We start from the raw sequence: 22,635 nt of genomic DNA, 5'->3' as shown, positions 1-22,635 counted from the left end.
GTTCAGTGTGTGTTGAAGAACTGAGGCAATGGTTTCAACGTAAAAAGCGATCCTCACATTTTGGAATACCAATTGTTTGGAGGGACCCCAAAAATCATAGTAATGACTGCTATTTTTGTTCTTGTAACGTACGAGGTTTCAGTTTGAAAAACTAAAAGGATATTTCTTACCCTTAACATTCAATCAGCCATTCGCCCTGTTCCTCATGGACCTGAAATACCAATACCCTCTCCTCCAGATTCTTTGGATGGTATAGATGATCACGAGCCATTAGTTCAGCAAGGTGACAGTGAAGAAGACAGAGGTTGCTATGATCCTGGCACAACCGATCGCATTCCATTCTCACAATCTGAACTGAACGATTTAGTTAGAGACCTAGGCCTTTCTAAAGAATCGGCAGACGTTTTAGGATCTAGATGGAAAGATAAACATAAGTTGGCTCTGGATAAATCCTTTTCTTGGTATCGATCGAGGGAAAACGAGTTTGTATCTTTCTTCCTCAAGAAGGTGACCTGGTGTTTTGCAGTGATGTTCCTGGACTTATGGCACGTTTCTAAACAGAATATGCTCCTGATGAGTGTAGACTCTTAACTGATCCTTCAAAAGGAACCCTTAAAGCAGTAATTCTACACAATGGCAATAAGTATGCTTCTATACCAGTTTGGCACTCGCTTCACTTAAAAGAATGTTACGAAAACCCTGAACTGCTTTTAAGCAAACTCTGCTTTTCAGACCACAAATGGACACTATGTGGTAATTTAAAAGTGATTTCAATGCTGCTTGGTAAACAAAGTAGCTATACAAAGTTCCCTTGCTTTCTCTGTGAATGGGACAGTAGAGACAGAAAGCAACACTACATAAAAAAAGCTTGGTCCTTGAGGGAAACCTTACAGGTAGGGGTTAAAAATGTTGAGAGGAAAAGCCTTGTGGATCCGAAAAAGGTGTTACTTCCACCACTTCATATTAAGTTGGGGCTGATAAAACAATTTGTTAAGGCATTGCCAAAAGAAGGGGAATGTTTAAGATATCTTTGTGGAGAGTTTCTTGGCTTACCAGAGGCAAAGCTAAATGGAACAATCTTTATCGGACCAGACGTTAGAAAACTAATGACAGGTCCCAACTATGTGGACAAAATGGAAACAGAAGAAAACGCAGCATGGATATCTTTTAAATTAGTTGTTACCGGTTTCGTAGGAAACAAAAGAGATCCAAACTACAAGACATTCGTCGCAGACATACTCGACAACTTTAAGAAGGTGGTCTGTAACATGAGCATTAAAGTTCATTTTCTCCACTCACATCTTGACTACTTCCCTGCAAACCTTGGTGATGTAAGTGAAGAGCAGGGCGAAAGATTCCACCAAGACATCAAAGAAATGGAAAGAAGATATCAAGGAAGATGGAACGTCAACATGACAGCGTACTTCTGCCGGGTGGTAAAAAGAGAATATCCTCAACGAGTTCACAGCAGGAAAAGCAATATAAGAAGCTTCGACTGAAAGCGAAAGCGTTATTATAAGGACTTATGAGCTTAAAGAGAAATGGAAGAGTACTAGAAATGTAGTATAGAACATGATTTATAAATAAAATAAAATTTTATAACGTTGGAAAAAATGTGATAAATTGCTTAAATTTTGTTATTATACCCAAAAATACTCCTTTTCTGTGATAAAACCTGACGTGATACAAAAAAAATGGATTGCAGTTTTTAAATCAGCGCTACAAAGTACATAAAAGTCAGTTATCAAATTTCAAACATCATTCAAAAAATATTTTTTTGCAGACCTGTGTTACAAATCTTACAATACCAACTGAAATCTTCACGTCAAGAGTCAGCACTACCTTTCTGTGGGGAGGACAATACTACTTCCTCAAGACTGCATGGTTGTCCACTAGTTACTTGTGCATTTTCATATACTGCTCAGCTTTTGTGCGTAAAACTGGCGTAGACTCCTCTTCTGATGAATTATTAGGACTGTCTTTAGGGACTGTGAGGAGAATTTTTTCTTTATTGACCAACAGCATATTATTTAACCTTTGTGTGCGTCTGCTCTATTTTATATTGTTAATATAAAAAATTTTAACAACTTATTCTTGGCGACAGCGCAAAACACTTTGATTTTTAGAGGGGCGAAGGGGGGCTATGTAAATGGCCTGTTTATATGTTGGCAGCGCTGTAGACACCACCGAAACACGCTGACACCACTCTGAGCCCTCGACAAGAGATTATGTGGTTGGATGGACTAGCAATTAGCGAGTACATACAGAAGTGTATGGACATGTTTTTCTTAGTAGAGACTCTGTGTTGGTAGGACACGCAATGTAGAGTAGATGAAATTTCTTATACGAAAAGATGCAAGGAAAGGTACGATAATGGATGCATGGTTGATAATGTTTACATAGTGAAACTATTGACAACTATATAATTTTTGGAACTGGATGTCACATGAATAAGGTAAAATTTTCGAAATACATTGTTTACTCTTCAACAAAATCTTTCTTTTGCTAACCGTATGCCTCCTAGTAGTTAAAGTCTATACTAGTCAGAATCTTTTTATTTAGCCGGCTTTTGTTGCTACTTGCTGTAATTCCTGTAGTTCGTGTTATGAAGACTTTATGTGTGACTTACGAAAAAGAAAGGGCTTTCCACTATCGGGGTCCGTGATGGAAATGAGTTTAGGCAATTAACACGGCTGGAGGTAGTTTCATATATCTTTAATTTAATGTTTTTTGGATTTGAATTATTGTTAGGATTTCTTGCAATTCAGGGCTATTCTTCTGCATTAATTAATGGAAGTCACGTTGTCAAGGTATAGCAGTCAGATTGCGTTGGGCTTGTATATTTTGGGTGATAAATGAGTAGATTGTGAATTGCCTTTGCTAGGGAAAATTCTGTTGGGCTGTGTCTGATAAAAAATAATTAAAGACTTAGTTGGATTAATGAGCGAGAGTATACCGTAACTGTGTAAGTAGGCTGTTTATGTTTTCTTATTGGCAACGTTACGTAGCGCTCTGTATGAAAATCACTGGCTGTGCTGTGTGCAGTCTGTGGCTAGTTTGCATTGTTGTCTGCCATTGTAGTGTTGGGCAGCTGGATGTTAACAGCGCGTAGCGTGGCGCAGTTGGAGGTGAGCCGCCAGCAGTGGTGGATGTGGGGAGATGGCGGAGCTTTGAAATTTGTAAGACTGGATGTAAGGAACTATGTATATTATGACTTTTCAACACTATTAAGGTAAATACATTGTTTGTTCTCTATCAAAATCTTTCATTTGCTAACTATGCCTATCAGTAGTTAGTGCCTTCAGTAGTTTGAATCTTTTATTTAGCTGGCAGTAGTGGCGCTCGCTGTATTGCAGTAGTTCGAGTAATGAAGATTTTTGTGAGGTAAGCGATTTGTCAAACGCATAGGTTAATGTTAGTCAGGGCCATTTTTTTGTAGGGATTTTTGAAAGTCAGATAGCGTGGCGCTGAAAACATTGTGTGTCAGTTTAAGCCCAGTCACGTGTATAATTTTTCAAAAGGGGACGTTTCAACTGACACTTTCTTTAGTGCGGACCTGGTGTTGGACTGATGTTGTGCAACATCATTCTATTTGGAACCTTCTCGTAGATTACGTCAACCTAAGAGGATATGACATCTGAATGTAAGAATTTCTTATGAACATTTCGCCAAATTCTGCTCCAGTCTATCCATGGCTAACTCCTGTAAAGTGGGTGTACTGATGGACGCCGAAATACTTGCTAGTACAAAAAAGCTGTAGAACGGTGGAGGTGTTCCTCTCACAATGTAACTTGCTAATAATAAAATACGACTGCCATAACGTGGCGGGGATTCTGTTTGAGGCATGAATAGCGACGGATACGAGTCGAATGGCATAGAGGCGTTGAACAAAAATTTAGTTACACAATTTCCATTAAATGATAGGAATTGAAAATCTCGAGTAAACTACATTGTAATACATTAGAGTACTGCGCAGACCCAAGGGGCATTTGTAAATGGATGTGGCTGTCACTGGAAAGGTTAATGTCAGACGACCAGATTGCCCAAGCAGCAGCTGCCTTAAAAATACCTCGGTCGGCGCACCCGTAAGATTATCCGAAAGGCTAGCATTTTCCTCATCCATTGTTTATGTGACGTATGCTTGGGTTTGGCTGAGATGCACAAACCGAGCTGCGTACAGAGCGTGACATGTGAGAACCACCTGTAGCAGGGGCGATTTTTGCCAGTTAACGATGGCGCCTCTATTCTCTTCATGACCCTGTATGAGCTGTTGCGTAAGACGCAGATCTACTTTGCCAGCAAGGACGACGCTGAGGTCGTCATTTACGTGAAGCTCCTGGCGTCAGAACGTAGGCGCCGCAGAAGTAGTTCAATGGCTCACGCATGTAACGTCGCCGATAGCTGACATCCTTGTCTCAAACTTCGGTGGAAATTTACATGTGACGTGTGTGACTGATAGGCCCTAACTCTGGTTTTGGTGTGCAAAATACACTGAACGAAGTATGGCTCAAAGCAGTAAGTCAATAAGTATTGTCTTAGGTAGGAATATTCGATGAGGCCGTAGGCGTTTTTAAAGTCTAAAATTGAGAAGATCCAGGGCTTTTTCGCATTTATACAACGATTCTGTATAAAGCAAGAAACTCTCATAGATCGACTAAATAACGCGCTAGATTGATAGTATCCCAATATTTGCTGGTGAATGTCCGCATTCGTGCTTTAAGTGCCCGAGTGTATAGTTTGAAGTTAGCGTTAAGCCACGTAATAGTTCGACAATTCTGCAACATTGCTGATTTGGATTCCGTGGCTATAAGTACCGTTATTCCTTCAATGAAAGTCTCCGGTAATCGTATACTATTTGAAACTTCATTTAACCCTAAATTACTAAACGCTCGTAAAATTTATGATTGCAGTTGGTACAATTCACCGTTCCCGTCAGTCTGGTATTGTTAGTATAGGTTGTAAAACAGGACATTTTGTCCTTATTTTGTATGTGGCACACCACTGGTGACATAATTGTAATTAATATGGAGTAGTAAGATTTCGATGGTTTAGTATCAATGCAAAATGCCCCCCCCCCCACTCTCCCCTTTAATGTTCTAGGGTCAAGACCTGCAGGTGATGCGGCCTCAGTAAGTGCCCAAATCTCCTATAAAAGCTCGTAAGGATACTGTCTGTTCCATACGCCTTATCAACTAGAACTTTGCTTAAGATCTGCGTTCGATCTTCGAGGTCGAAGGGTTGAGAAAGTCTGGTGTTCGCGTCCTCCACGTTCTGCGTATAGTCTGGTGATCGAGCAAGTCACGTTGGAAATTGTATGGCAGGGGCAACTACGGCGATGTAGGGTTCTTGAAAATGCTGGATTATGTAGTCTTTAACTGCGTTTTGTGTGTTACGAACTTTTCTGTGCAAATCCACGAAAATGGCGATGAGTTGTTATTTATCTCGATTGTATTCCTTAATTACATGACATGTGCCTGTGCTTTGAATTAATTCCATCCCTCGAAGTGACTACATATCCTTTTGCTGTTTCTCTAGTAAGGTGGACTATCTTAGCCTTGTAATGTTTTGATGCAAGGTAGGCTCTCTTGTGGATGGTCAGAATCTTCATATCGTTCTCTGAGCGCTGTGAAACAAACTGAGTATGTCGTCGCCTTTGGGCCTTCGTCCAAGTACAATGCTTTCAAAAATTAGCAATTTTCGGCTTGGAATATCTGAGACACCATTCATTTCCGCTTTTGCATCTCGGCCGGGAAAAAACGCGTTTGTCCCAAAGGGCTACTATCCATTGGTATAATTATCCCTCTGTACGGTAGATTGTGTTTAGCAGCCATGAGTTTCTGATTTTGTCAGTAGGTTGACACTCTTGACGCTAGAGAAAGCGACAGGCGGGATGCTCCGAGAAACTAAGTGGTAGTGTTTCACAGTCTATTATATCCAACAGGACTTACATGTAAGAGTATATAGTATCAAGACTTCTAACAACAGCAGTTGTTACGTAGCTTTAGGGTGACTGTAATAGATTCATTAGCACCACTCATCCATCAATTAGAGATTGGTGCAATAATTAAAATAAGGAATTTGGTCCCACTGTTCGAGCACGCAATTAAAATGACCCACCACAATCGTATACGGTCCGAAATTTGTGAGGCGTTAGGTTACATGCACTTTAAATAATTGCATTCTGTCGCTCCGAGCTCCAGACCCTGGTAGCTCATAAATGTTTACAATTTGTATGTCAAAGAGGCATGTGGTGCCTCTACCAGCTAGGAGCAGAGCCTGAACAAGACTGTTGTACCGGCTTCTGATACCATTGTGATAATCTGGTGAAATTTGCAACTTCAGGAGAGCATAATTCGTGCAAAAAGGCCACATCAACTGTTTCTCGTAATTGCTGTCATAATTCAAGTAACTCGATGGCAGAAAATACTCTCGTCACATTTATAGTTTAAGGCAGGTGTGGGCAAATATCGGCCTGCTAATGGTTTTTGTGCGGCCTCCCAAGACAGTCAGAATTTTCATGTAACTATTTTTACCTTTTCTGAAATGCAAAGTTAACTAATGCAGGGCCCCTGAGCCAAAATTATTGTCCATTCCTGGTTTAAGGGGCATCAAAAAGTTGCAGTTCAAAGGCCATACTGGCATCTTGTCTGCATTTCGATGCTTTTATACCCGCATGGGAATCACGCTAGGTTGTATGTATGCTGCACCAGTACACTCAAACCGAAACTTTTTGATCCCTCCTTATAGTTAAATGATACGTTAGTGTATTCATGATTGTCGCCTAAGCAGACACTTCTTCAGAAAGGGAATCTTTGGGTCATACTGCAATACCGGAGATGAAATTTTATTTTGCTGTTATTCATGATTATCGCCTAAGCAGATACGTCTTCACATTGGGGAACCTTTGGGTCATACTGCAGTTCCGGAGGTGGAATTTTATTTTGCAAAAAAATTGTTCAAATGGCTCTTAGCACTATGGGTCATCGGTTCCCTAGAACTCTTAACTACTTAAACCTAACTAAACTAAGGACATCACACACATCCATGCCCGAGGCTGGATTCGAAACTGCGATCGTAGCGGTCGCGCGGTTCCAGACTGAAGCGCCTAGAACCGCTCGGCCACACTGCCGGCTTTAATTTTGCAGTTATGTTCCATTAATGAATGTATATTCTCAGCTGCATGCGTCTTGGTATCGTTTTTAACTAACAGCTGAAGGTCTCCAGTTTGTTTATTACTTGATTTCCCAACTTTTCGTTGTTTTCTTATTTGGAAGTATCCTCTTGTTTTGATGCCATGGCTCGTTTAGAACTAGACTGTCTCTACCGTGTATCTAGGTGAGAGAATGACGTAGCATTGTCTAATGACTTCGTTTTATGTATTGGTGTGATTGCACCCTTTTGACTTTCAGTGGTTACTAGAAATTGATATTCTGTTGGTGATTCAGTTAGAGCCATGTCTACGTCACGAAAGGTAGTATATTCCGTTCTTTGCTGAAAATCTCCCGATTGTGTGTGAGGCTGCAAATGGAACGAAGTTTGTTGTATCAGTGACTCGTTCGCCTGTGAGCTAAGCGGTTCGACTGTGGGCCTCGTGGGCTATCCTAAATTTCCATGGCTTATGTTTTTGCGTTTTGCCCGTAATCTGTTGTTCAAATGTTCAAAAAATTGCTCTAAGCACTATGGGACGTAACATCTGTGGTCATCAGTCCCCTGCACTTAGGACTACTTTAAACCTAACTAACCTAAGGATATCACACACATCCATGCCCGAGGCAGGTTTCGAACCTGCGACCGCAGAAGCCGTGTGATTCCGGACTGAAGCTCCTAGAACAGCTCTTTTTTTTCGTTGCGTTTGGTCTGGGCGGACGTCACAAGACATCCGTTCAAGTTGATCGTTGATTCCCTTACTCAGTTTTTTATTACAGAGGGCGAGCAGCCCTGAACCGCTCGGCCACAGTGGCCGGCTGTTCTAATGTGTTGCTAGCCCGAATCACTAGTTGTACTAAGCTGTTAGTCCCGGCAGCATATGTTGGTTCCGTTACCGTTTTGTGGTGCTTAATTCAAAAGCACCCAGCGGTAGTGATACTGTACCTTGATAATTTCGCTTGAGTGAGTCACAAAACCAACCTTTTCTTTAGTCTTGCCAACGAATAGTTGACACACTACTTCTGAGTTAACTTTAACAGGAACTACGTTCTAGAGCAAAATTGAGTTCCATATACAGGATGTTTCAAAAATACTTTTACCGACTCTGGGGGCAGGCTCCTTAAACCAAAACAAGGGAAGCATTCGAGTAAACATGTGCTCCGTAATGCATGCCCTACGAGCTATGAGCACTCGTTAATCATCGCTATTATGAAACTGTAAGTAGGCTGTTTAGGTTTTTATATTGGTAACGCCACGTAGCGCTCTGTATGAAAATCACTGGCTGTGCTGTGTGCAGTCTGTGGCTGTTTGGCATTGTTGTAATACTCGCCATTGTAGTGTTGGGCGGTTGGCTGTTAACAGCGCGTAGCGTTGCACAGAGGTGAGCCGCCAGCAGTGGTGGATGTGGGGAGAGAAATGGCAGAGTTTTGAGAGCGGATGATCTGGACTTGTGTCCATCAGAGACAGTACATTTGTAAGACTGGATGTCATGAACTGCTATATATATTATGACTTTTGAACACTATTAAGGTAAATACATTGTTTGTTCTCTATTAAAATCTTTCATTTGCTAACTATGCCTATCAGTAGTTAGTGCCTTCCGTAGTTTGAATCTTTTATTTAGCTGGCAGTAGTGGCGCTCGCTGTATTGCGGTAGTTCGAGTAACGAAGATTTTTGTGAGGTAAGTGATTTGTGAAAGGTATAGGTTAATGTTAGTCAGGGCCATTCTTTTGTAGGGATTTTTGAAAGTCAGATTGCGTTGCGCTAAAAATATTGTGTGTCAGTTTAAGCACAGTCTTGTATAATTGTTCAAAGGGGACGTTTCTTCAAAAATACTTTTACCGACTCTGGGGGCAGGCTCCTTAAACCAAAACAAGGAAAGCATTCGAGTAAACATGTGCTCTGTAATGCATACCCTACGAGCTATGAGCACTCGTTAATCATCGCTATTATGAAACACGTGTTTTCTATTCAACAAGTGCTCATGGATCCTAAGATATGCTTTCTAAAGCCCACGTTTACTCGACATTTTTTCCTTGTTTTGGTCCATACTACCTTTTCCCGAAATATGGAATGCAAAGAACTTGCACTAGAAGATACGTGTTTCACAGTATCGCAGATGAACAAGTGCTCGTAGCTCTTAGGCATTTTAAGCATTTTAGAGAACTAATTTACTGTGACTTCTTTTTCATGGTCTGCTAGCCGGCCGCTACGGTCGCAGGTTCGAATCCTGCCTCGGGCATGGATGTTTGTGATGTCCTTAGGTTAGTTAGGTTTAAGTAGTTCTAAGTTCTAGGAGACTGATGACCTCAGAAGTTTAGTCCCATAGTGCTCAGAGCCATGTTATGCTGTGAAGAACTTGTCCCAGAAGTTCGTAAAATTATTTTTGAAACACACTGCATACACTGATAGCCAGAACATTACAACCACAGAGCTATTATCGATATAAACCCGACCAGGCGAGAGCTGCGGCACCTGTCGAGGAACGACTGCTATCATACACACTCACGGCGTATGTAGTATCAGTGAGCGTGCTGTCCGGAAGTAGATTGGGGAAGGCGTGCGGTCTGTTTATGTTTGACCGAGGACAGATTCTGATAGCCCGGAGATAGGTACGAGCAGTTCGGAAACTACATGACTTGTAGGGTATTCAACGAGTTCTGTGATGAGTGTCTTAATGCGTGGCGAAACCTAGGTGAAACCACGTCCAGACGTCGTCGGATTGGGCGACCTACCCCGGGCGTCGTAGGCTGAGTATACGGGTAAAAAGAGGACAGGCGGCGAACTGTGGCGGAACTAATATCATACTTTAATGCTGGGCAGAGTACAAGTGAACTGACCACTCCTAACAATGGGCTCAAGCGGCCATCGACCCATGTGGGTACTACCGTTTACAACACGACATCGGCAACTGTGACTGAAATGGGCACGTGGGCATCGGCACTCGACGTTGCCGCAGCGGCAGAGCGTTGCACGGTCTTATGAATCCCGACACCTGCATCATGCTGATGCGAGGGCATGCATCTGTCGTCTTCCAGGGCAACCTTGATACCCGTACTGTGGTACAGAGACAACGCAGCTGCGGCTCCATTACGCTCTGGGGAAGATTCACGTGGGGTCCAGTAGAGATCGTGCCATGACGGCCAAATAGTATCGTACACTTCTTGCAGACCACGTCAAAATATTGCTCCATGTCACAAGGCCACGAGTGATGGTATGATGGAGTGATTCGAGGACAAAAGTGGCGAGTTCCAAACTGACGTGCCTCCCCCCACCCAACTCGCCAGATCTGAAACACACCTGGGATATGATTTGCGTGGCGTCAAAGCACATCGCCCCCCTCCCCGTAATTTACAGGAATTATATGCCTTTTATGTGCACACGTGGTTCCAACTACCTCCAGCGATCTACCAAGGCCTCGCTGCTTCCACGCCGGCGCTGTTATCCGTGCCCAAGGTGAACATACCGATTGTTACGTAGGTGGTCATAAAGTTCCGGCTGATCAGTTTATCTGCTGCAGGAAAACCTAGTTTCACAATACGCCGCTCGTCTGTCCCGGTTATCCGCTGTTTAGCGCAACCATACGGGAAGCTAAATCTGAACGTATTCTTCCGAAGTTCTTCCATGATCGCTATGTGCTCAGTAGGCGCGTATTTACAGTTGCTGTCGTCGAACGACTTAGTCTCAGTACTCTCCCGCGACATGTTCGTCTCGTCCGACCGAAGTAAACACAGCACGTCTTCGTATGCCAACCGCAGCAGGCAAACTCCCGCTTAGGAGTCAGCAGACGTAGTTACCCAACGATGGTGAAGTTGCTCCGTGCCTGAAGATTTTGACCACACATTCTACTCACTGTCCTCCTTCCAAGATGCAACATTTCTAAAACGATTTCTAAAACTATATTAACCAATTATGCAGTACTTTACTCGTCAAAAGCTAAGGAATGTCTTTAAAGGAGTGCGTCGTTTCATTAAACATATTCCAAACAATAAATTGAGAAACAGAAAAAGTTTTTACCTGAACCCTACTAATGCTGTGGAGCAACTTTTATTCGATGTCTTGAGTAGTACTTGCGTCTGTGTTACGTAATACATCGTCCATAATCTGCAATTTCGCGTAGTATTTATCTGATGTCCGTAATCTGTGGATTGGAGACTGAGAGATTTCTGAGAATAATCAACATCTCAAACCCAGATAGAGGGAAAATATATTAAAAAAACATCCATCAGCCTGACTCCTGACACCATTTTAACGGAAATATGGAATCTTCAGAAGAAGTACTCAACTTAATGGACAAACTATACAGCACAGAATTTAGGTTTAACATATCTAAGCTAAAAATGACTCAGAGTGACAGAAAAGAGAGTGAAGGAGGCCTGACATCCAAGATGGCAAACAACCTATGACAAGACGCTTTGATATCCATGTTTCAGCGACTTTAACAATGATCTTCATACTGCACTGAGGAATGAGAGATTAGGGGTCCACTATGTACCAAACTGCTGAGTTCTTTTTCGTTGTGTACAGTAGTTTCTTCGTCACTTGAATGTAAAGACTATAATTTTAGTTCTGTGTTCAGGGAAAAATAAAAAGAGACAATTTTTTTCTTTTCCATCCAGGGTTCCTTTATGCTAAAGAGGAAGAAAAGGTTTTGAAAATATAATATCCTAATGGTATATTAAAAGCAATCTGCAAGTTAGTGCTTTACTCTCCTGTTTATTCAGAAATAATTCATTGTCTTTCGAGGATGCTGCTTTCTTAGCCGCTTTGAAAAAAAAAAAAAAAAAAAAAAAGAGAAATTGCCGGCCGGAGTGGCCGATCAGTTCTAGGCGCTACAGTGCGGAACCGCGCAACCGCTACGGTCGCAGGTTTGAATCTTGCCTCAGGCATGGATGTGTGTGATGTCCTTAGGTTGGTTAGGATGAAGTAGTCCTAAGTTATAGGGTACTGATGACCTCAGAGGTTAAGTCCCATAGTGCTCAGAGCCATTTATTGAAAAAAATTATAGTATTTATTTCAATTTTTTTTCCCAAGTAGAGTAGCTGTTCTCTTTATTCCCTGTCAGGACCTTCAGAGAAAAGCATTAATTTCGGTAATTAGCTGCAGCGATTAGAATGACGTTTATTTACAAAAAATACCTAGAGGAACAATTACGTTAAAAGATACAGGCTTGCACCAATTAAGGCGATTTCATCGCGAGCGCAAGAAGTGAAGTAGCGAAGAAGAAGATACAGACTTGTATAACAATCAAGAATGATCTCATAAGATATTGTTATCGATTAGAGCTTACTTCAGCAAAAGAAGAGCGCCGGTGTAATATTTTTACGTAGGACGGAGAGAAATTTCTGAAATTGTGCGTCTGCCTCATAGAATTTTATGTAAGAGAATAAGAACTGTGAAAAAGGATAGAATGAAGATCTGTGGACATTTAAAATCTGATGTTACAGACCAATGTCAAACATTAAACAGAAAAGGAAAAAAGGAGAACGACGGGATATAAGAAATAGCTCGGGAGGAACACATACCAGAATAATGGGCGGGAACCTGCTCTACGTTGTAAAGTTTCCACGAAAGGGCAGTAGTCTGTAATGGAGGATAAACGCAAGAATACAAAATATAGGTTAATGAGAATTCTGAGTACAAATATTATGCAGAATTGAATATCAGCTTACGGTAAGAAGATATAGAAAACACACGATAAAAATGAAGTACTAAGCGAAGGTTCTCTGAGAAGTAATGCAGAGACCTGAAACACTAATACTACTGGCGAACGAGTAATGAATTTTACCACTTTTCTTGATGTAAGTTGTTTCGTTAACAGTACAGTTATGCGTTAAAATATAGAACCTTCCTTGCTGTACAATGGCACTCTGGTGGACGATTATGGGAATAATTTTTGGAATTACGTTTACGGCAGTAGCAACGTTAACTGTAATATAATACCACTGAACACATCGGAAAGCTATATCAAACGATCACAGTTCTTCACAACGTATTTTTTCACCCTACAGCGGTGTGTGTGTTCTTTTCAAACTTTCTGGCAGATTAAAATTGTTTGCCGGACCGCTACTCGAAGCAGGGACCTCGACTTTTCTTCTTACCCATTGAGCTATTCAGGCACGATTCACGATTCTTGTCATTTTTACTTCTGCCATTACCTCTTTCCTTTTTTCCAAACTTCACGGAAGGTTTCCTGCAAAGCTGCTCTAACTTTAAAAAACGTACTGGAAAGTTTACTGCTCTTCACTGTCGCACCCGTAATGCGGTACACCGATGTCGGCTGTGTTAACGTCACTGTCGCATTAAACGCAGCAGCAAGAAAGCGTCTAATGACGTGGACTACTCACGATCTCAGCTGGATAACGGCGACTCGATACCGCGCCGATCCACAGGAAGATGGCTGCGAACAGCAGCGGCAGAGATGTGTGCATGTCGGCTGGCGGCTCGCTACTGCCCGCTGTCTCCAGTACGGACCCCGCTCGCAGCGAGCGGAGCAGGTATCCCGCTTCAACATAGCGTCACGTTTCGTATCTGCTGTCTCATGTTATCGAATATTACTACGAGTTATCAGTCTATTACACCTGTCGTAAGTTGATTGATTTCTTTAATATGACGATCATCTACAAAGATGTATGACCACGAAAGGAAACAGAATAACAAGTGTTGATACATATTGCATATGTAACGAAAAAGCAAAACTGAAGTAATTTAGCAGGTGTCTCTCGGAAGTTACTATTGGGACCATTTTTATATTCATTTGTAATGCTACTGGAGAGTAAGTGTACCCGGTGCAGACCTTCACAGGTGCCACTCCTGTGATCTCCTAAATCCCTATCTGAGATTTTTGACAGACCTGGCTATACAAAGACCTGTCCTAGTCGTCCACAGTTTACAGTACACTCACTGTGTTTACTCCTTCATTTGCTCCGCGAATCCAACAGGACCTATAGGATTCATACCTGAAAAAACCAACAAGACCTCATTTTAACTGAAGTATTTCATCTATGGAACAGGGGAATGTGGGGAACGTGCATGAAATATTATCGATGTTTTCCTACAGAGGTTTTCATTAATTCATATTAATTGAAATACCTACAGGGTGACGCGCGAAATGTGTTATCATTTTGTTTTTGAATATAAACATTATTGTCAATACAATCTGAAAGGAACATATACTACAATGAAGAGCCGTCCATGGAGATTTGTTCTAACTCAGCACATGCTCAATATGTCCACCATTGCGCCGGCCGCGGTGGCCGTGCGGTTCTAGGCACTTCAGTCCGGAACCGCGTGACTGCTACGGCCGCAGTTTCGAATCCTGCCTCGGGCATGGATGTGTGTGATGTCCTTAGGTTAGTTAGGTTTAAGTAGTTCTAAGTTCTAGGGGACTGATGACCTCAGATGTTGAGTCCCATAGTGCTCAGAGCCATTTGAACCATTTTTGTCCACCATTGCGTTTCCTAACTTCCTTAAAACGAACACTGAAGTTAGTGATTACCCTACGGCACATGTCTTCCGTAATTTCACTGCAAGCTTGTAGAATAAGTCTTCTGAGCTCCATTAAATCACGTGGACGTTTCGGGAAAAAATTTTCCTTTAGGTACCCCCAAAGAAAAAAGTCAAATGGATTGAGATCTGGACTGTTGGGGGGCCAATTTTGTCCGTCATTGAAGCGACCTGGAAACCTGTGTGAAATGATCCGCATGTCGAAATGCTCGTGTAAAAACTCCAACACAGTGTTTGCAGTATGTGACCTCGCTCCATCTTGCATGAACCACTGTGTGTTGAAGGGCAAGGCAGTAACAAGAAGCTATGGAATGAAGCTATCGCGAAGCATGCTCAAATAACGCTCGCTGTTCACACTTTCTTCGAAGAAAAAGGGTCCAATAAGTCCGTGAGTGGAAATTGCTGCCCACGTTGTAATGCTCGGAGCATAATGTTGTCGTTCATGAAGCACTTGTGAGTTTTCAGTGGCCCAAAAGTGTACATTTTGTTTGTTAACCACACCGTCTAAATGAAAATGCGCCTCGTCTGAAAACCAAACGTTGTTGAGAGTTTCTTCCCTATCCTCCGACAACTGAGCAAATAGTCTCTGCTGCTTGTGTTCTTCAGTGAGCTTCTGTGCACAGGTCATCTTGTATGGGTACATATGGAAGTCACTTTTAAGAATGCGTTGAACGGAGCGTCTGGATATTCCCAGTTGCACTGCTGCCTTTCTACACGATTTCCCGGGAATTCTCCGTACAACAACTCGTACCGCTTCAATATTCCGGCGAACAAACAGGTTTAGACCGAGGTCGCTTCGCTTCCAATACTGTTCTTTCCTGTACAGATTTATGTTACAACCTGTGGATGGTCTTCTTGCAAGGGACCCATCGTCTGTTAAACTGTTGTCGAAAACGCCTCTGAGTCACAACAAGGCTTTTCGTTTCATGAAAAAGTAACACAATTGCCTATCGTTGCTGTGTCGTCAGCCATTGGTGCTTACTAGTCTCCTAGCGGCAGTATCGTGAATTACACGTCATTTCGTAACTCATTTGTTCATCCAAGCTCTGAAGGTACTGCTGTAGAGATCCCAGCGGGATATCTAATGTGCGTCGTAAATTGTGAAAGAAACAATTGGTAACACATTTCGTGCGCCACCCTGTACTTGTGTTGGAACAAAGTATCATCGAGCTATAACCATACCCACACTGTGTGGAGCACGTAACAAGAACACCCCTCAACCACGCAGAGAAGTCTTCACTTGTAGATCACAGCAACGACAACACACGTTCGATATATTGTATGTGCCAATGAGTTCTGACGCTGTCTTCAAACACGTACAGAAAATGCGAGTAAATGGCGATCTCGGCCCCGGGACATCGGTTTTAAACGAAGTTCCACAAGAGAAGCGGCTTTAGCCACCAAAAGCCTCCGCCGCACAACCACCATCACAGGCCGAAACACACACTTGCAGAGGCACTCGTTTGTCGTTTGGATCACCTGTTACCCACTCGGTTAGGGATACTGCTGTTCCATAGTGAGAAAAGGTCACATCCCATCAGAAACTGACAGTCCTCCTCAAGGTGACGATAAGGAAACTCGTAGAAATGTAACTTAAAGACAACTTGCGCTCGTCTGACAGTCTGAGAATATTTCATCAGTGAATTCACCAAGAAAACAGTATAAGCTGTCACACACAAAACTATTATCTCCCTGCGATACAAACTTATATGACTCGTAGAGGAGAATGACTACATAATATTTAGAATAAGAACCCATGACCGGAAACGACGCTACAGAGCGTCAAAATTATAGGCGCCGGCGCCTGTAAATGTCTGTATATCCAGTTGATTCCGTGATGACGTTACAAACTTTCAAGGATGATGGAGACGGAGAAATGCATCGATTTGAGGTTGGGTCTCTGGTTCGGAAGCGAAGGAGTCGAAAGTTACAAGTGAAAATCATTCTGATACCTCTGACAGTGGAACATTTTTACCGGCACTGTTTTTGTTAAGATTGAAATGTAGACAATTTTCAGAAGTGGTAGTATGAATCAGAACAAGAAAAAATGTCTACTAATCATGGGCTCCAAAATGCATACCTGAGAAGCTATGAGCTCTTGTTTATCTTCGCTAGTGTGAAACACATGTCCTCCATTGAACAAGTGCTCATAGCTCTTAAGGTCTGCATTTTAGAGCACATATTTAATAGACATTTTTTCTCGTTTGTTCCATACTACCACCCATGGAAGTTGCCTACCCTACAATCTTACCAGTAACAGAACCGATACATGTATTCCATAGTCAGAGGATCAGAAGGGTTTCTATTTGTAACTTTCGACTCGTCAGTTTCCTGTACAAGGACTCCAACATCAAATTAATACATTTATTCTACACCACACGAAGAAGTTTGTAACATCATCACGGAATCACCAGTATATATATACTGTATATATATATATATATATTTGCAGGGGCCGGCGCCTATCCTTTGACACTCTGGAGTGTCGTTGGATGACGTTTCCGGACATGGGCTGCTATTGTAAATATTACGTACCCTTCCGCCTCTACAAATCCTAGAAGTTTGTAACAGGAATTTCCGGACACATTCAGGATAGATGTTGACATCTGATCGAGTAAACACAGAGTGATTATAATTTAACTTTCAAACCGCTGTAGAAATAACACCACTCGTCAGAATGACGTCACATTGCAACGGAATATTATCCGACAAGGGGGAAATCGTATGACAGAAGAAAAATAAATAGTTACAAAATGTAGCAAAAGATGGCGCTGTAAGCATCAGAATTTAATAGTGGTCGACTGCAAATGTGAAATGAATCATAGAACAATGCCTAAGGTGTACGTCTGACGTTAAACAAACTGTACTACTCAATATGCATGGGTGTACAGGTGTGATGCTGTTAGTTACGTAAGCCCATCCAACACGGCAAGGTCATATCACATCGGATGGAAAAAATCGGTTTTTAATTGTCCTTTTGCCAAAAACCGCATAAAAAGCATCAAGTGCATTGGTTTTTAACTGTCCTGAAGCCAAAACCTGCATAAAAAGCATCAATCAAAATCAAATCGGATTATTAATTTCCGTGTGACTGTCGCAAAACATGTTCAATATGCTGTCCACCGTTTTCTGCAACAAGTTGAAATCGAGAAATAGCATGTTCCACAACTGATCGGAGTGATTCCGGGGTCATGTTCAGAATGTGTTGCGAAATTCGTGCCTTCAATTCAGCTAAGTTTGCTATCGGAACACTGAACACAACATCTTTCAGATAGCCCCACGGCCAGAAGTCACACGGTGAAGTCATAGGTGATCGGGAAGGCCAGGCTATAAGGAAATGGCGACTGATAATTCCAGTACTTCCGATGTGGCGCTTCAGCAGCTGCTTAACTGTATTTTCAACGTGCCGAGGTGCGTCATCTTGCATGAATATGATTCCATCACACATACAAGCTGTTATAGAGCTGGAATGACGCGGTTGCGCAAAAGACACTCATAGCCCTTACCAGTGACGGTCCATGTAACAGGACCGGAGGCATCTCTCCCTTCGAAAAAAATATGGCACTATGATAAATGATGCCGTAAATCTGCACCACACAGTGACATTTTCAGGATGAAGTGGTACTGGTGGTTTTTCGTGTGCATTTTCGGTTGCCCATATTCAACAATCCTGTGTATTGACATATTATGTAGTATGGAAGTGGGCTTAGTTTGTCCACAAAATCTTCCACGGCCAGTCATTGTCCACTTCCAAGTGAGCGGGAAATTCTAAAGCGAAGGTCCCTCTTGCTGGCAGGTCAACAGGAAGCAACTGGTGCACATAGATAATTTTGAATTGATAGCAAAGAAGGATGTTTCGTAGTATTTTACGCACCATGCTCACGGGTATGTCCAATGTTCGGGCAATTCTCCGTGCACTACAAGTTTGCACACCACCACTCGTCTCCTCCTGTATTGCTGTGGCCACTGCCTCCACTGACGTTAAATCAGTTTGTTTCCTCCCTCTACCAGGCTGCACAGAAAAGAACCTGTCTTCGCGAATTTCTGAATCATTTTCTCCAGACCCACGGCATTCATCGGACCAACGCCTTTTTTCAAACCCTTCAGTGTCCGGAAATTCTGCAGAGCGACACGTCCGCAGTCATCATCCTTGTAATACAGCTTTACAAGCAGAGCGTGATCCTGCATTGAGAGAGTCACGGCGAACGTCGCAGACTCGAAAGGAGAAAAATCCGTGTACCCGGCGTGTTTATAGCAACTTCAATGGGTCGTGCGCGTGACAGGTGTTTTCATTTACGTATTCTAACCGATACAGCGCTATCTATTGAGCAATTTTTACACAATTTTTTTTCTTCTGCCATGCGTTTTCCCCCTTCTCCGATAATATTCCACTGCAATTTGACGTCATTATGACCAGTGGTGTTATTTCTACAGCGTTTTGAAAGTTTAACTTTAATTATAACCACTCTGCATATTAAAATTTGCTGTGTAAAATTACGGATATTAAAGCAAACAGGAAATCTCAAGCAAACTTATGTAGTATTTGATAGCAGTAGTTGATATCCTATGAGATAAGGGGCATTCAAAAACAGACGAGGCGGAGGCATAATTCCAGAAACCAGTAACTGTATGTTAGAAGTATTGACCCTGGTTGTTGAGACACTTGCCTCAGTGTGACACAAGGCGGTGAATGGCTGTCTCATAAAATTTCCGGCGCTGCGATGTTAACCAGTACCGCACTTACTGCTGGACGTCGTCGTCCGAGGTGAATCGTTTGTCCCTCAGAGCATTTTTAAGGGGACCAAAAATGATTCACTTCTGATTCACTTCCTGCAGCACGGGGCAACAGAGAATGCCCAGTGTTACTCGCAAACCTTGACCACCCTTCGCCCAGCGACCAATTCAAAACGAACAGCCAATCTCACCCGTGGGGTCTTTCTGCTCCACGACAGTGCAAAGCCTCATACTGCAACAGTCGCTGCACTCCTGCAGAAATTCAAATGGGAGGTTCCCAGCGACCCTCCATACAGTCCGAACCTCTCTCCCTGTGATTACGCCAGTTTTGGTCCCCTTAAAAAGGCTCTGAGGGGCAAACGATTCGCCTCGGACGACGACGTTCAGCCGTACGTGCGGAACTGGTTACCATAGCAAGCCCCGGGAATTTTATGAGACAGCTATCCACGGTCTTGTGCCACAGTGAGACAAGTGTCTCAACAGCCAGGGCCAGTACTTCTAACATACAGGTACTGGTTTCTGTAATTATGTCTCCGGCTCGATTCTTTTTGAACGCCCCTTGTACGTTACGTCAGAAGCATTACTTAATATCCGAAAATTTAAGTTACAGAACTACAGAGCTTTTGTTCAGAAGTAATCGGTTAACTGTCGCTATACTGCTTTTCGTCAATCTTCGAATGTTGAGAGTGCTGAATCCTTCGCATTTGCGTGACAGAGCCCTTCAAAGGGGGAAAATTACGTGTGATGGTGCTAAGTGACAAAGTTTTCAGAAAACATGAGTTTCAACTATACGTATCGTCGAGAACACTGAAGGCGTAGCTAAGATTTGGATTGGATATGTAATAGGCTAGTGTCGTATTTAACGAATTATGCCGACTTAAGCACGTAGTGATTTTTATAAGCCACAAAAGATGTAAGTTAGCATGGCGTAACAGGAATCTGAGCCATTGTGTTACATTGTTAGGTACATGTTCAGGGAGCTTGTTGACAGAGGCCAACGTAATTCATCAAGTGCTACATACAGGCAAGAAACGAAGAGTTATTTAAGGGCTGAAAAAAATTGAAATATATATGCACACTAAAAGAGAAAAACCATGTTGAATAAATGGATAGAATTATGTATTATAAGATTTGTACCGAGTATCTGATGAAATGGTGCGGTATAAGAGTAGCATATAAGAGCCCAGATAATCTCCAATTACGTGTGTATTATCATATGACAGATTACAACTTCGTCAAGCTTGTGAAAGTTTCAGATTTGAGTGTTTAAAAATACCTTTTGAAAATTTTGACTTCATTTGTATAACTTAGTTTAAGGAACGACGTAAGAGTGGAAGTATTTATCTAAGCGAGGTAAAATACATTATAATAACAATGTTAAACTCGACGACAAAAGACATATAACAGTGAGGCACCATGTTCTCGGCACATATTGATAAGTGTGTTAAGATGGGCAGTGGTGACTGTTCTCAGTATAGCTTTGAACTCATAATTACCGAAGGCTAGGCAGTATCGGATCATCCCGTGTAGAATAATGAGTTTTATGTTTGCATACGTTTGACACATCGGCAGTAATTTTACTTTCATTCTTTTACGAGTTCGGAATATTTTAAATAACATGTGCACGTTTGTATACAACCACATTGTATGATGGTTCAAAATTAAGACGTTAGGCGTAACCCTTGAAAACTGTACTTCGCTGATATTCAGTTGATCGTGATGTAAACGGCAGTGATTGTAAAGCAAACAAGGTGAACAATGGAAATGTCTTTTAACAAATTTCTGGCTGTGGCGCCTGATACGAGAACATCACAATACAAAGTTCGCAGTTTCCTTCCTGCGTCAGCATCCGATAACATGCCAAGCCAGTAAACCGACATCTTTGTGCAAGAACTCCGACGCGAAAGACTTCGTATCCACCACGCTTATTACTATAGGTGGCATAAATTTTTTTTAAAGTTTCTCTTTTCCCGTTTCCTGTTCCACTCCCATGAGTATTAATCTACATTAATTTTGCGGATTATTTATGTTGTATCACAATATATTTCATTAATGTAATTATTTTCTAGTTCAGTTCTTTAATTTTCAGTATCAACAAAAAATTTTGGTATGTAAATCAAAATAGCTTTTGTGTGTATCTTCTGTTTACTAAATCGTTGGATATACTGGCTTTCATGATATAAGGCTGTAATTTCATATTCTTAATTCAAAAAAGTGACATTCATATTTGTCCTAATAATATAATAACGACGTACCTTATGTGTGCTGGCGAAACACGCTTAACTCTTTAAGTGTCGAAGTTAACAGCCTCAAAAAAATTGTAGAATAACTATTAAATGTTTGACAAGTAGATTTCTTGTACTTCCGGTCAAATTTAGTTGTTGGGGCGCGACATATTCTCATACTCAGCGAATTACTGATAATAAAAAAAAGGTAATGTTAGAATTTTGCCCCCTACTGTATATATTTCTGTGAACGACCATGTCCCTAGAGTAGCGGAAAGCACTTCATTTACTCCCTAATGAAATTTTGTGTTAAATTCCGTACTTTGTTAACGTAAGACCAATTTTTTTCCAGCCATTTGTATGTCACGTATGTATTTCAGTCAATACTTTCCCCGAAATTCGAACACTTTGAATTTGCTACTTCCTGGCAGACTAAAACTGTGTGCCTGACAGGGACTCAAACCCAGGACCTTTGCCTTCCGCGAGGAAGTGCTGCACCGACTGAGATAAGAGCCGTCCTCACTGCTATACTTCCGCCAGAAACCTTCTAGGTTTCACATAAGTTGTTCTGCGAAACTTACAGGACTAGCACTCCCAGAAGAAAGAATATTGCGGTGACATGGATTATTCGCAGCCTGGGTGTGTTTCCAGATTTTAGATTACTTTTTTGGATACAAGACGTTGCGTGTCTACCCAGAAACGCGACCTGTTTGTGAAGTTCCTAACATTCCTTCATTTATCACATTTTTTTAACACTGAAATCCTTCCTAAATTCCTTTGCGCATTACAGTTTGACACTGCTTTTTATTTTTTTTTATTTTTATTTTTCCGGTCCTACAGCCGCTTCTTAGTTCGATTGGCCTTCTTGCCCCTGTCCTATTATTTGTTGTTTCCCGTTCGTGAGTTCATTCACCAGCTAAAGAATGAGCACCTTCCTCTTCATTTTAATTTTTGTTATTTGGTTGTTGTTAATCCACCCATTTACTTCTCTCATGTCTAGCACATTGAAAAAGATACGCATTA

At 41.8% G+C, this 22,635-nt stretch overlaps 1 protein-coding gene across 1 annotated transcript in view; it reads right to left on the bottom strand.

The window, feature by feature from the left end:
• LOC126199285 (venom carboxylesterase-6-like) overlaps positions 1–13,622 on the bottom strand; it is a 127,334-nt gene extending 113,712 nt beyond the window's left edge. Inside the window, exon 1 of the mRNA XM_049936100.1 lies at positions 13,495–13,622. Within this exon, the coding sequence (XP_049792057.1) occupies positions 13,495–13,578 (84 nt within the window). The 5' untranslated portion in view covers positions 13,579–13,622. The remainder of the gene's footprint in view (positions 1–13,494) is intronic.
• Positions 13,623–22,635: the final 9,013 nt, after the last annotated feature.

This window comes from Schistocerca nitens, chromosome 8, assembly GCF_023898315.1.
Source record: "Schistocerca nitens isolate TAMUIC-IGC-003100 chromosome 8, iqSchNite1.1, whole genome shotgun sequence".
Lineage (NCBI taxonomy): Eukaryota > Metazoa > Arthropoda > Insecta > Orthoptera > Acrididae > Schistocerca > Schistocerca nitens.
This window is presented reverse-complemented; position numbering and strand designations above follow the sequence as displayed.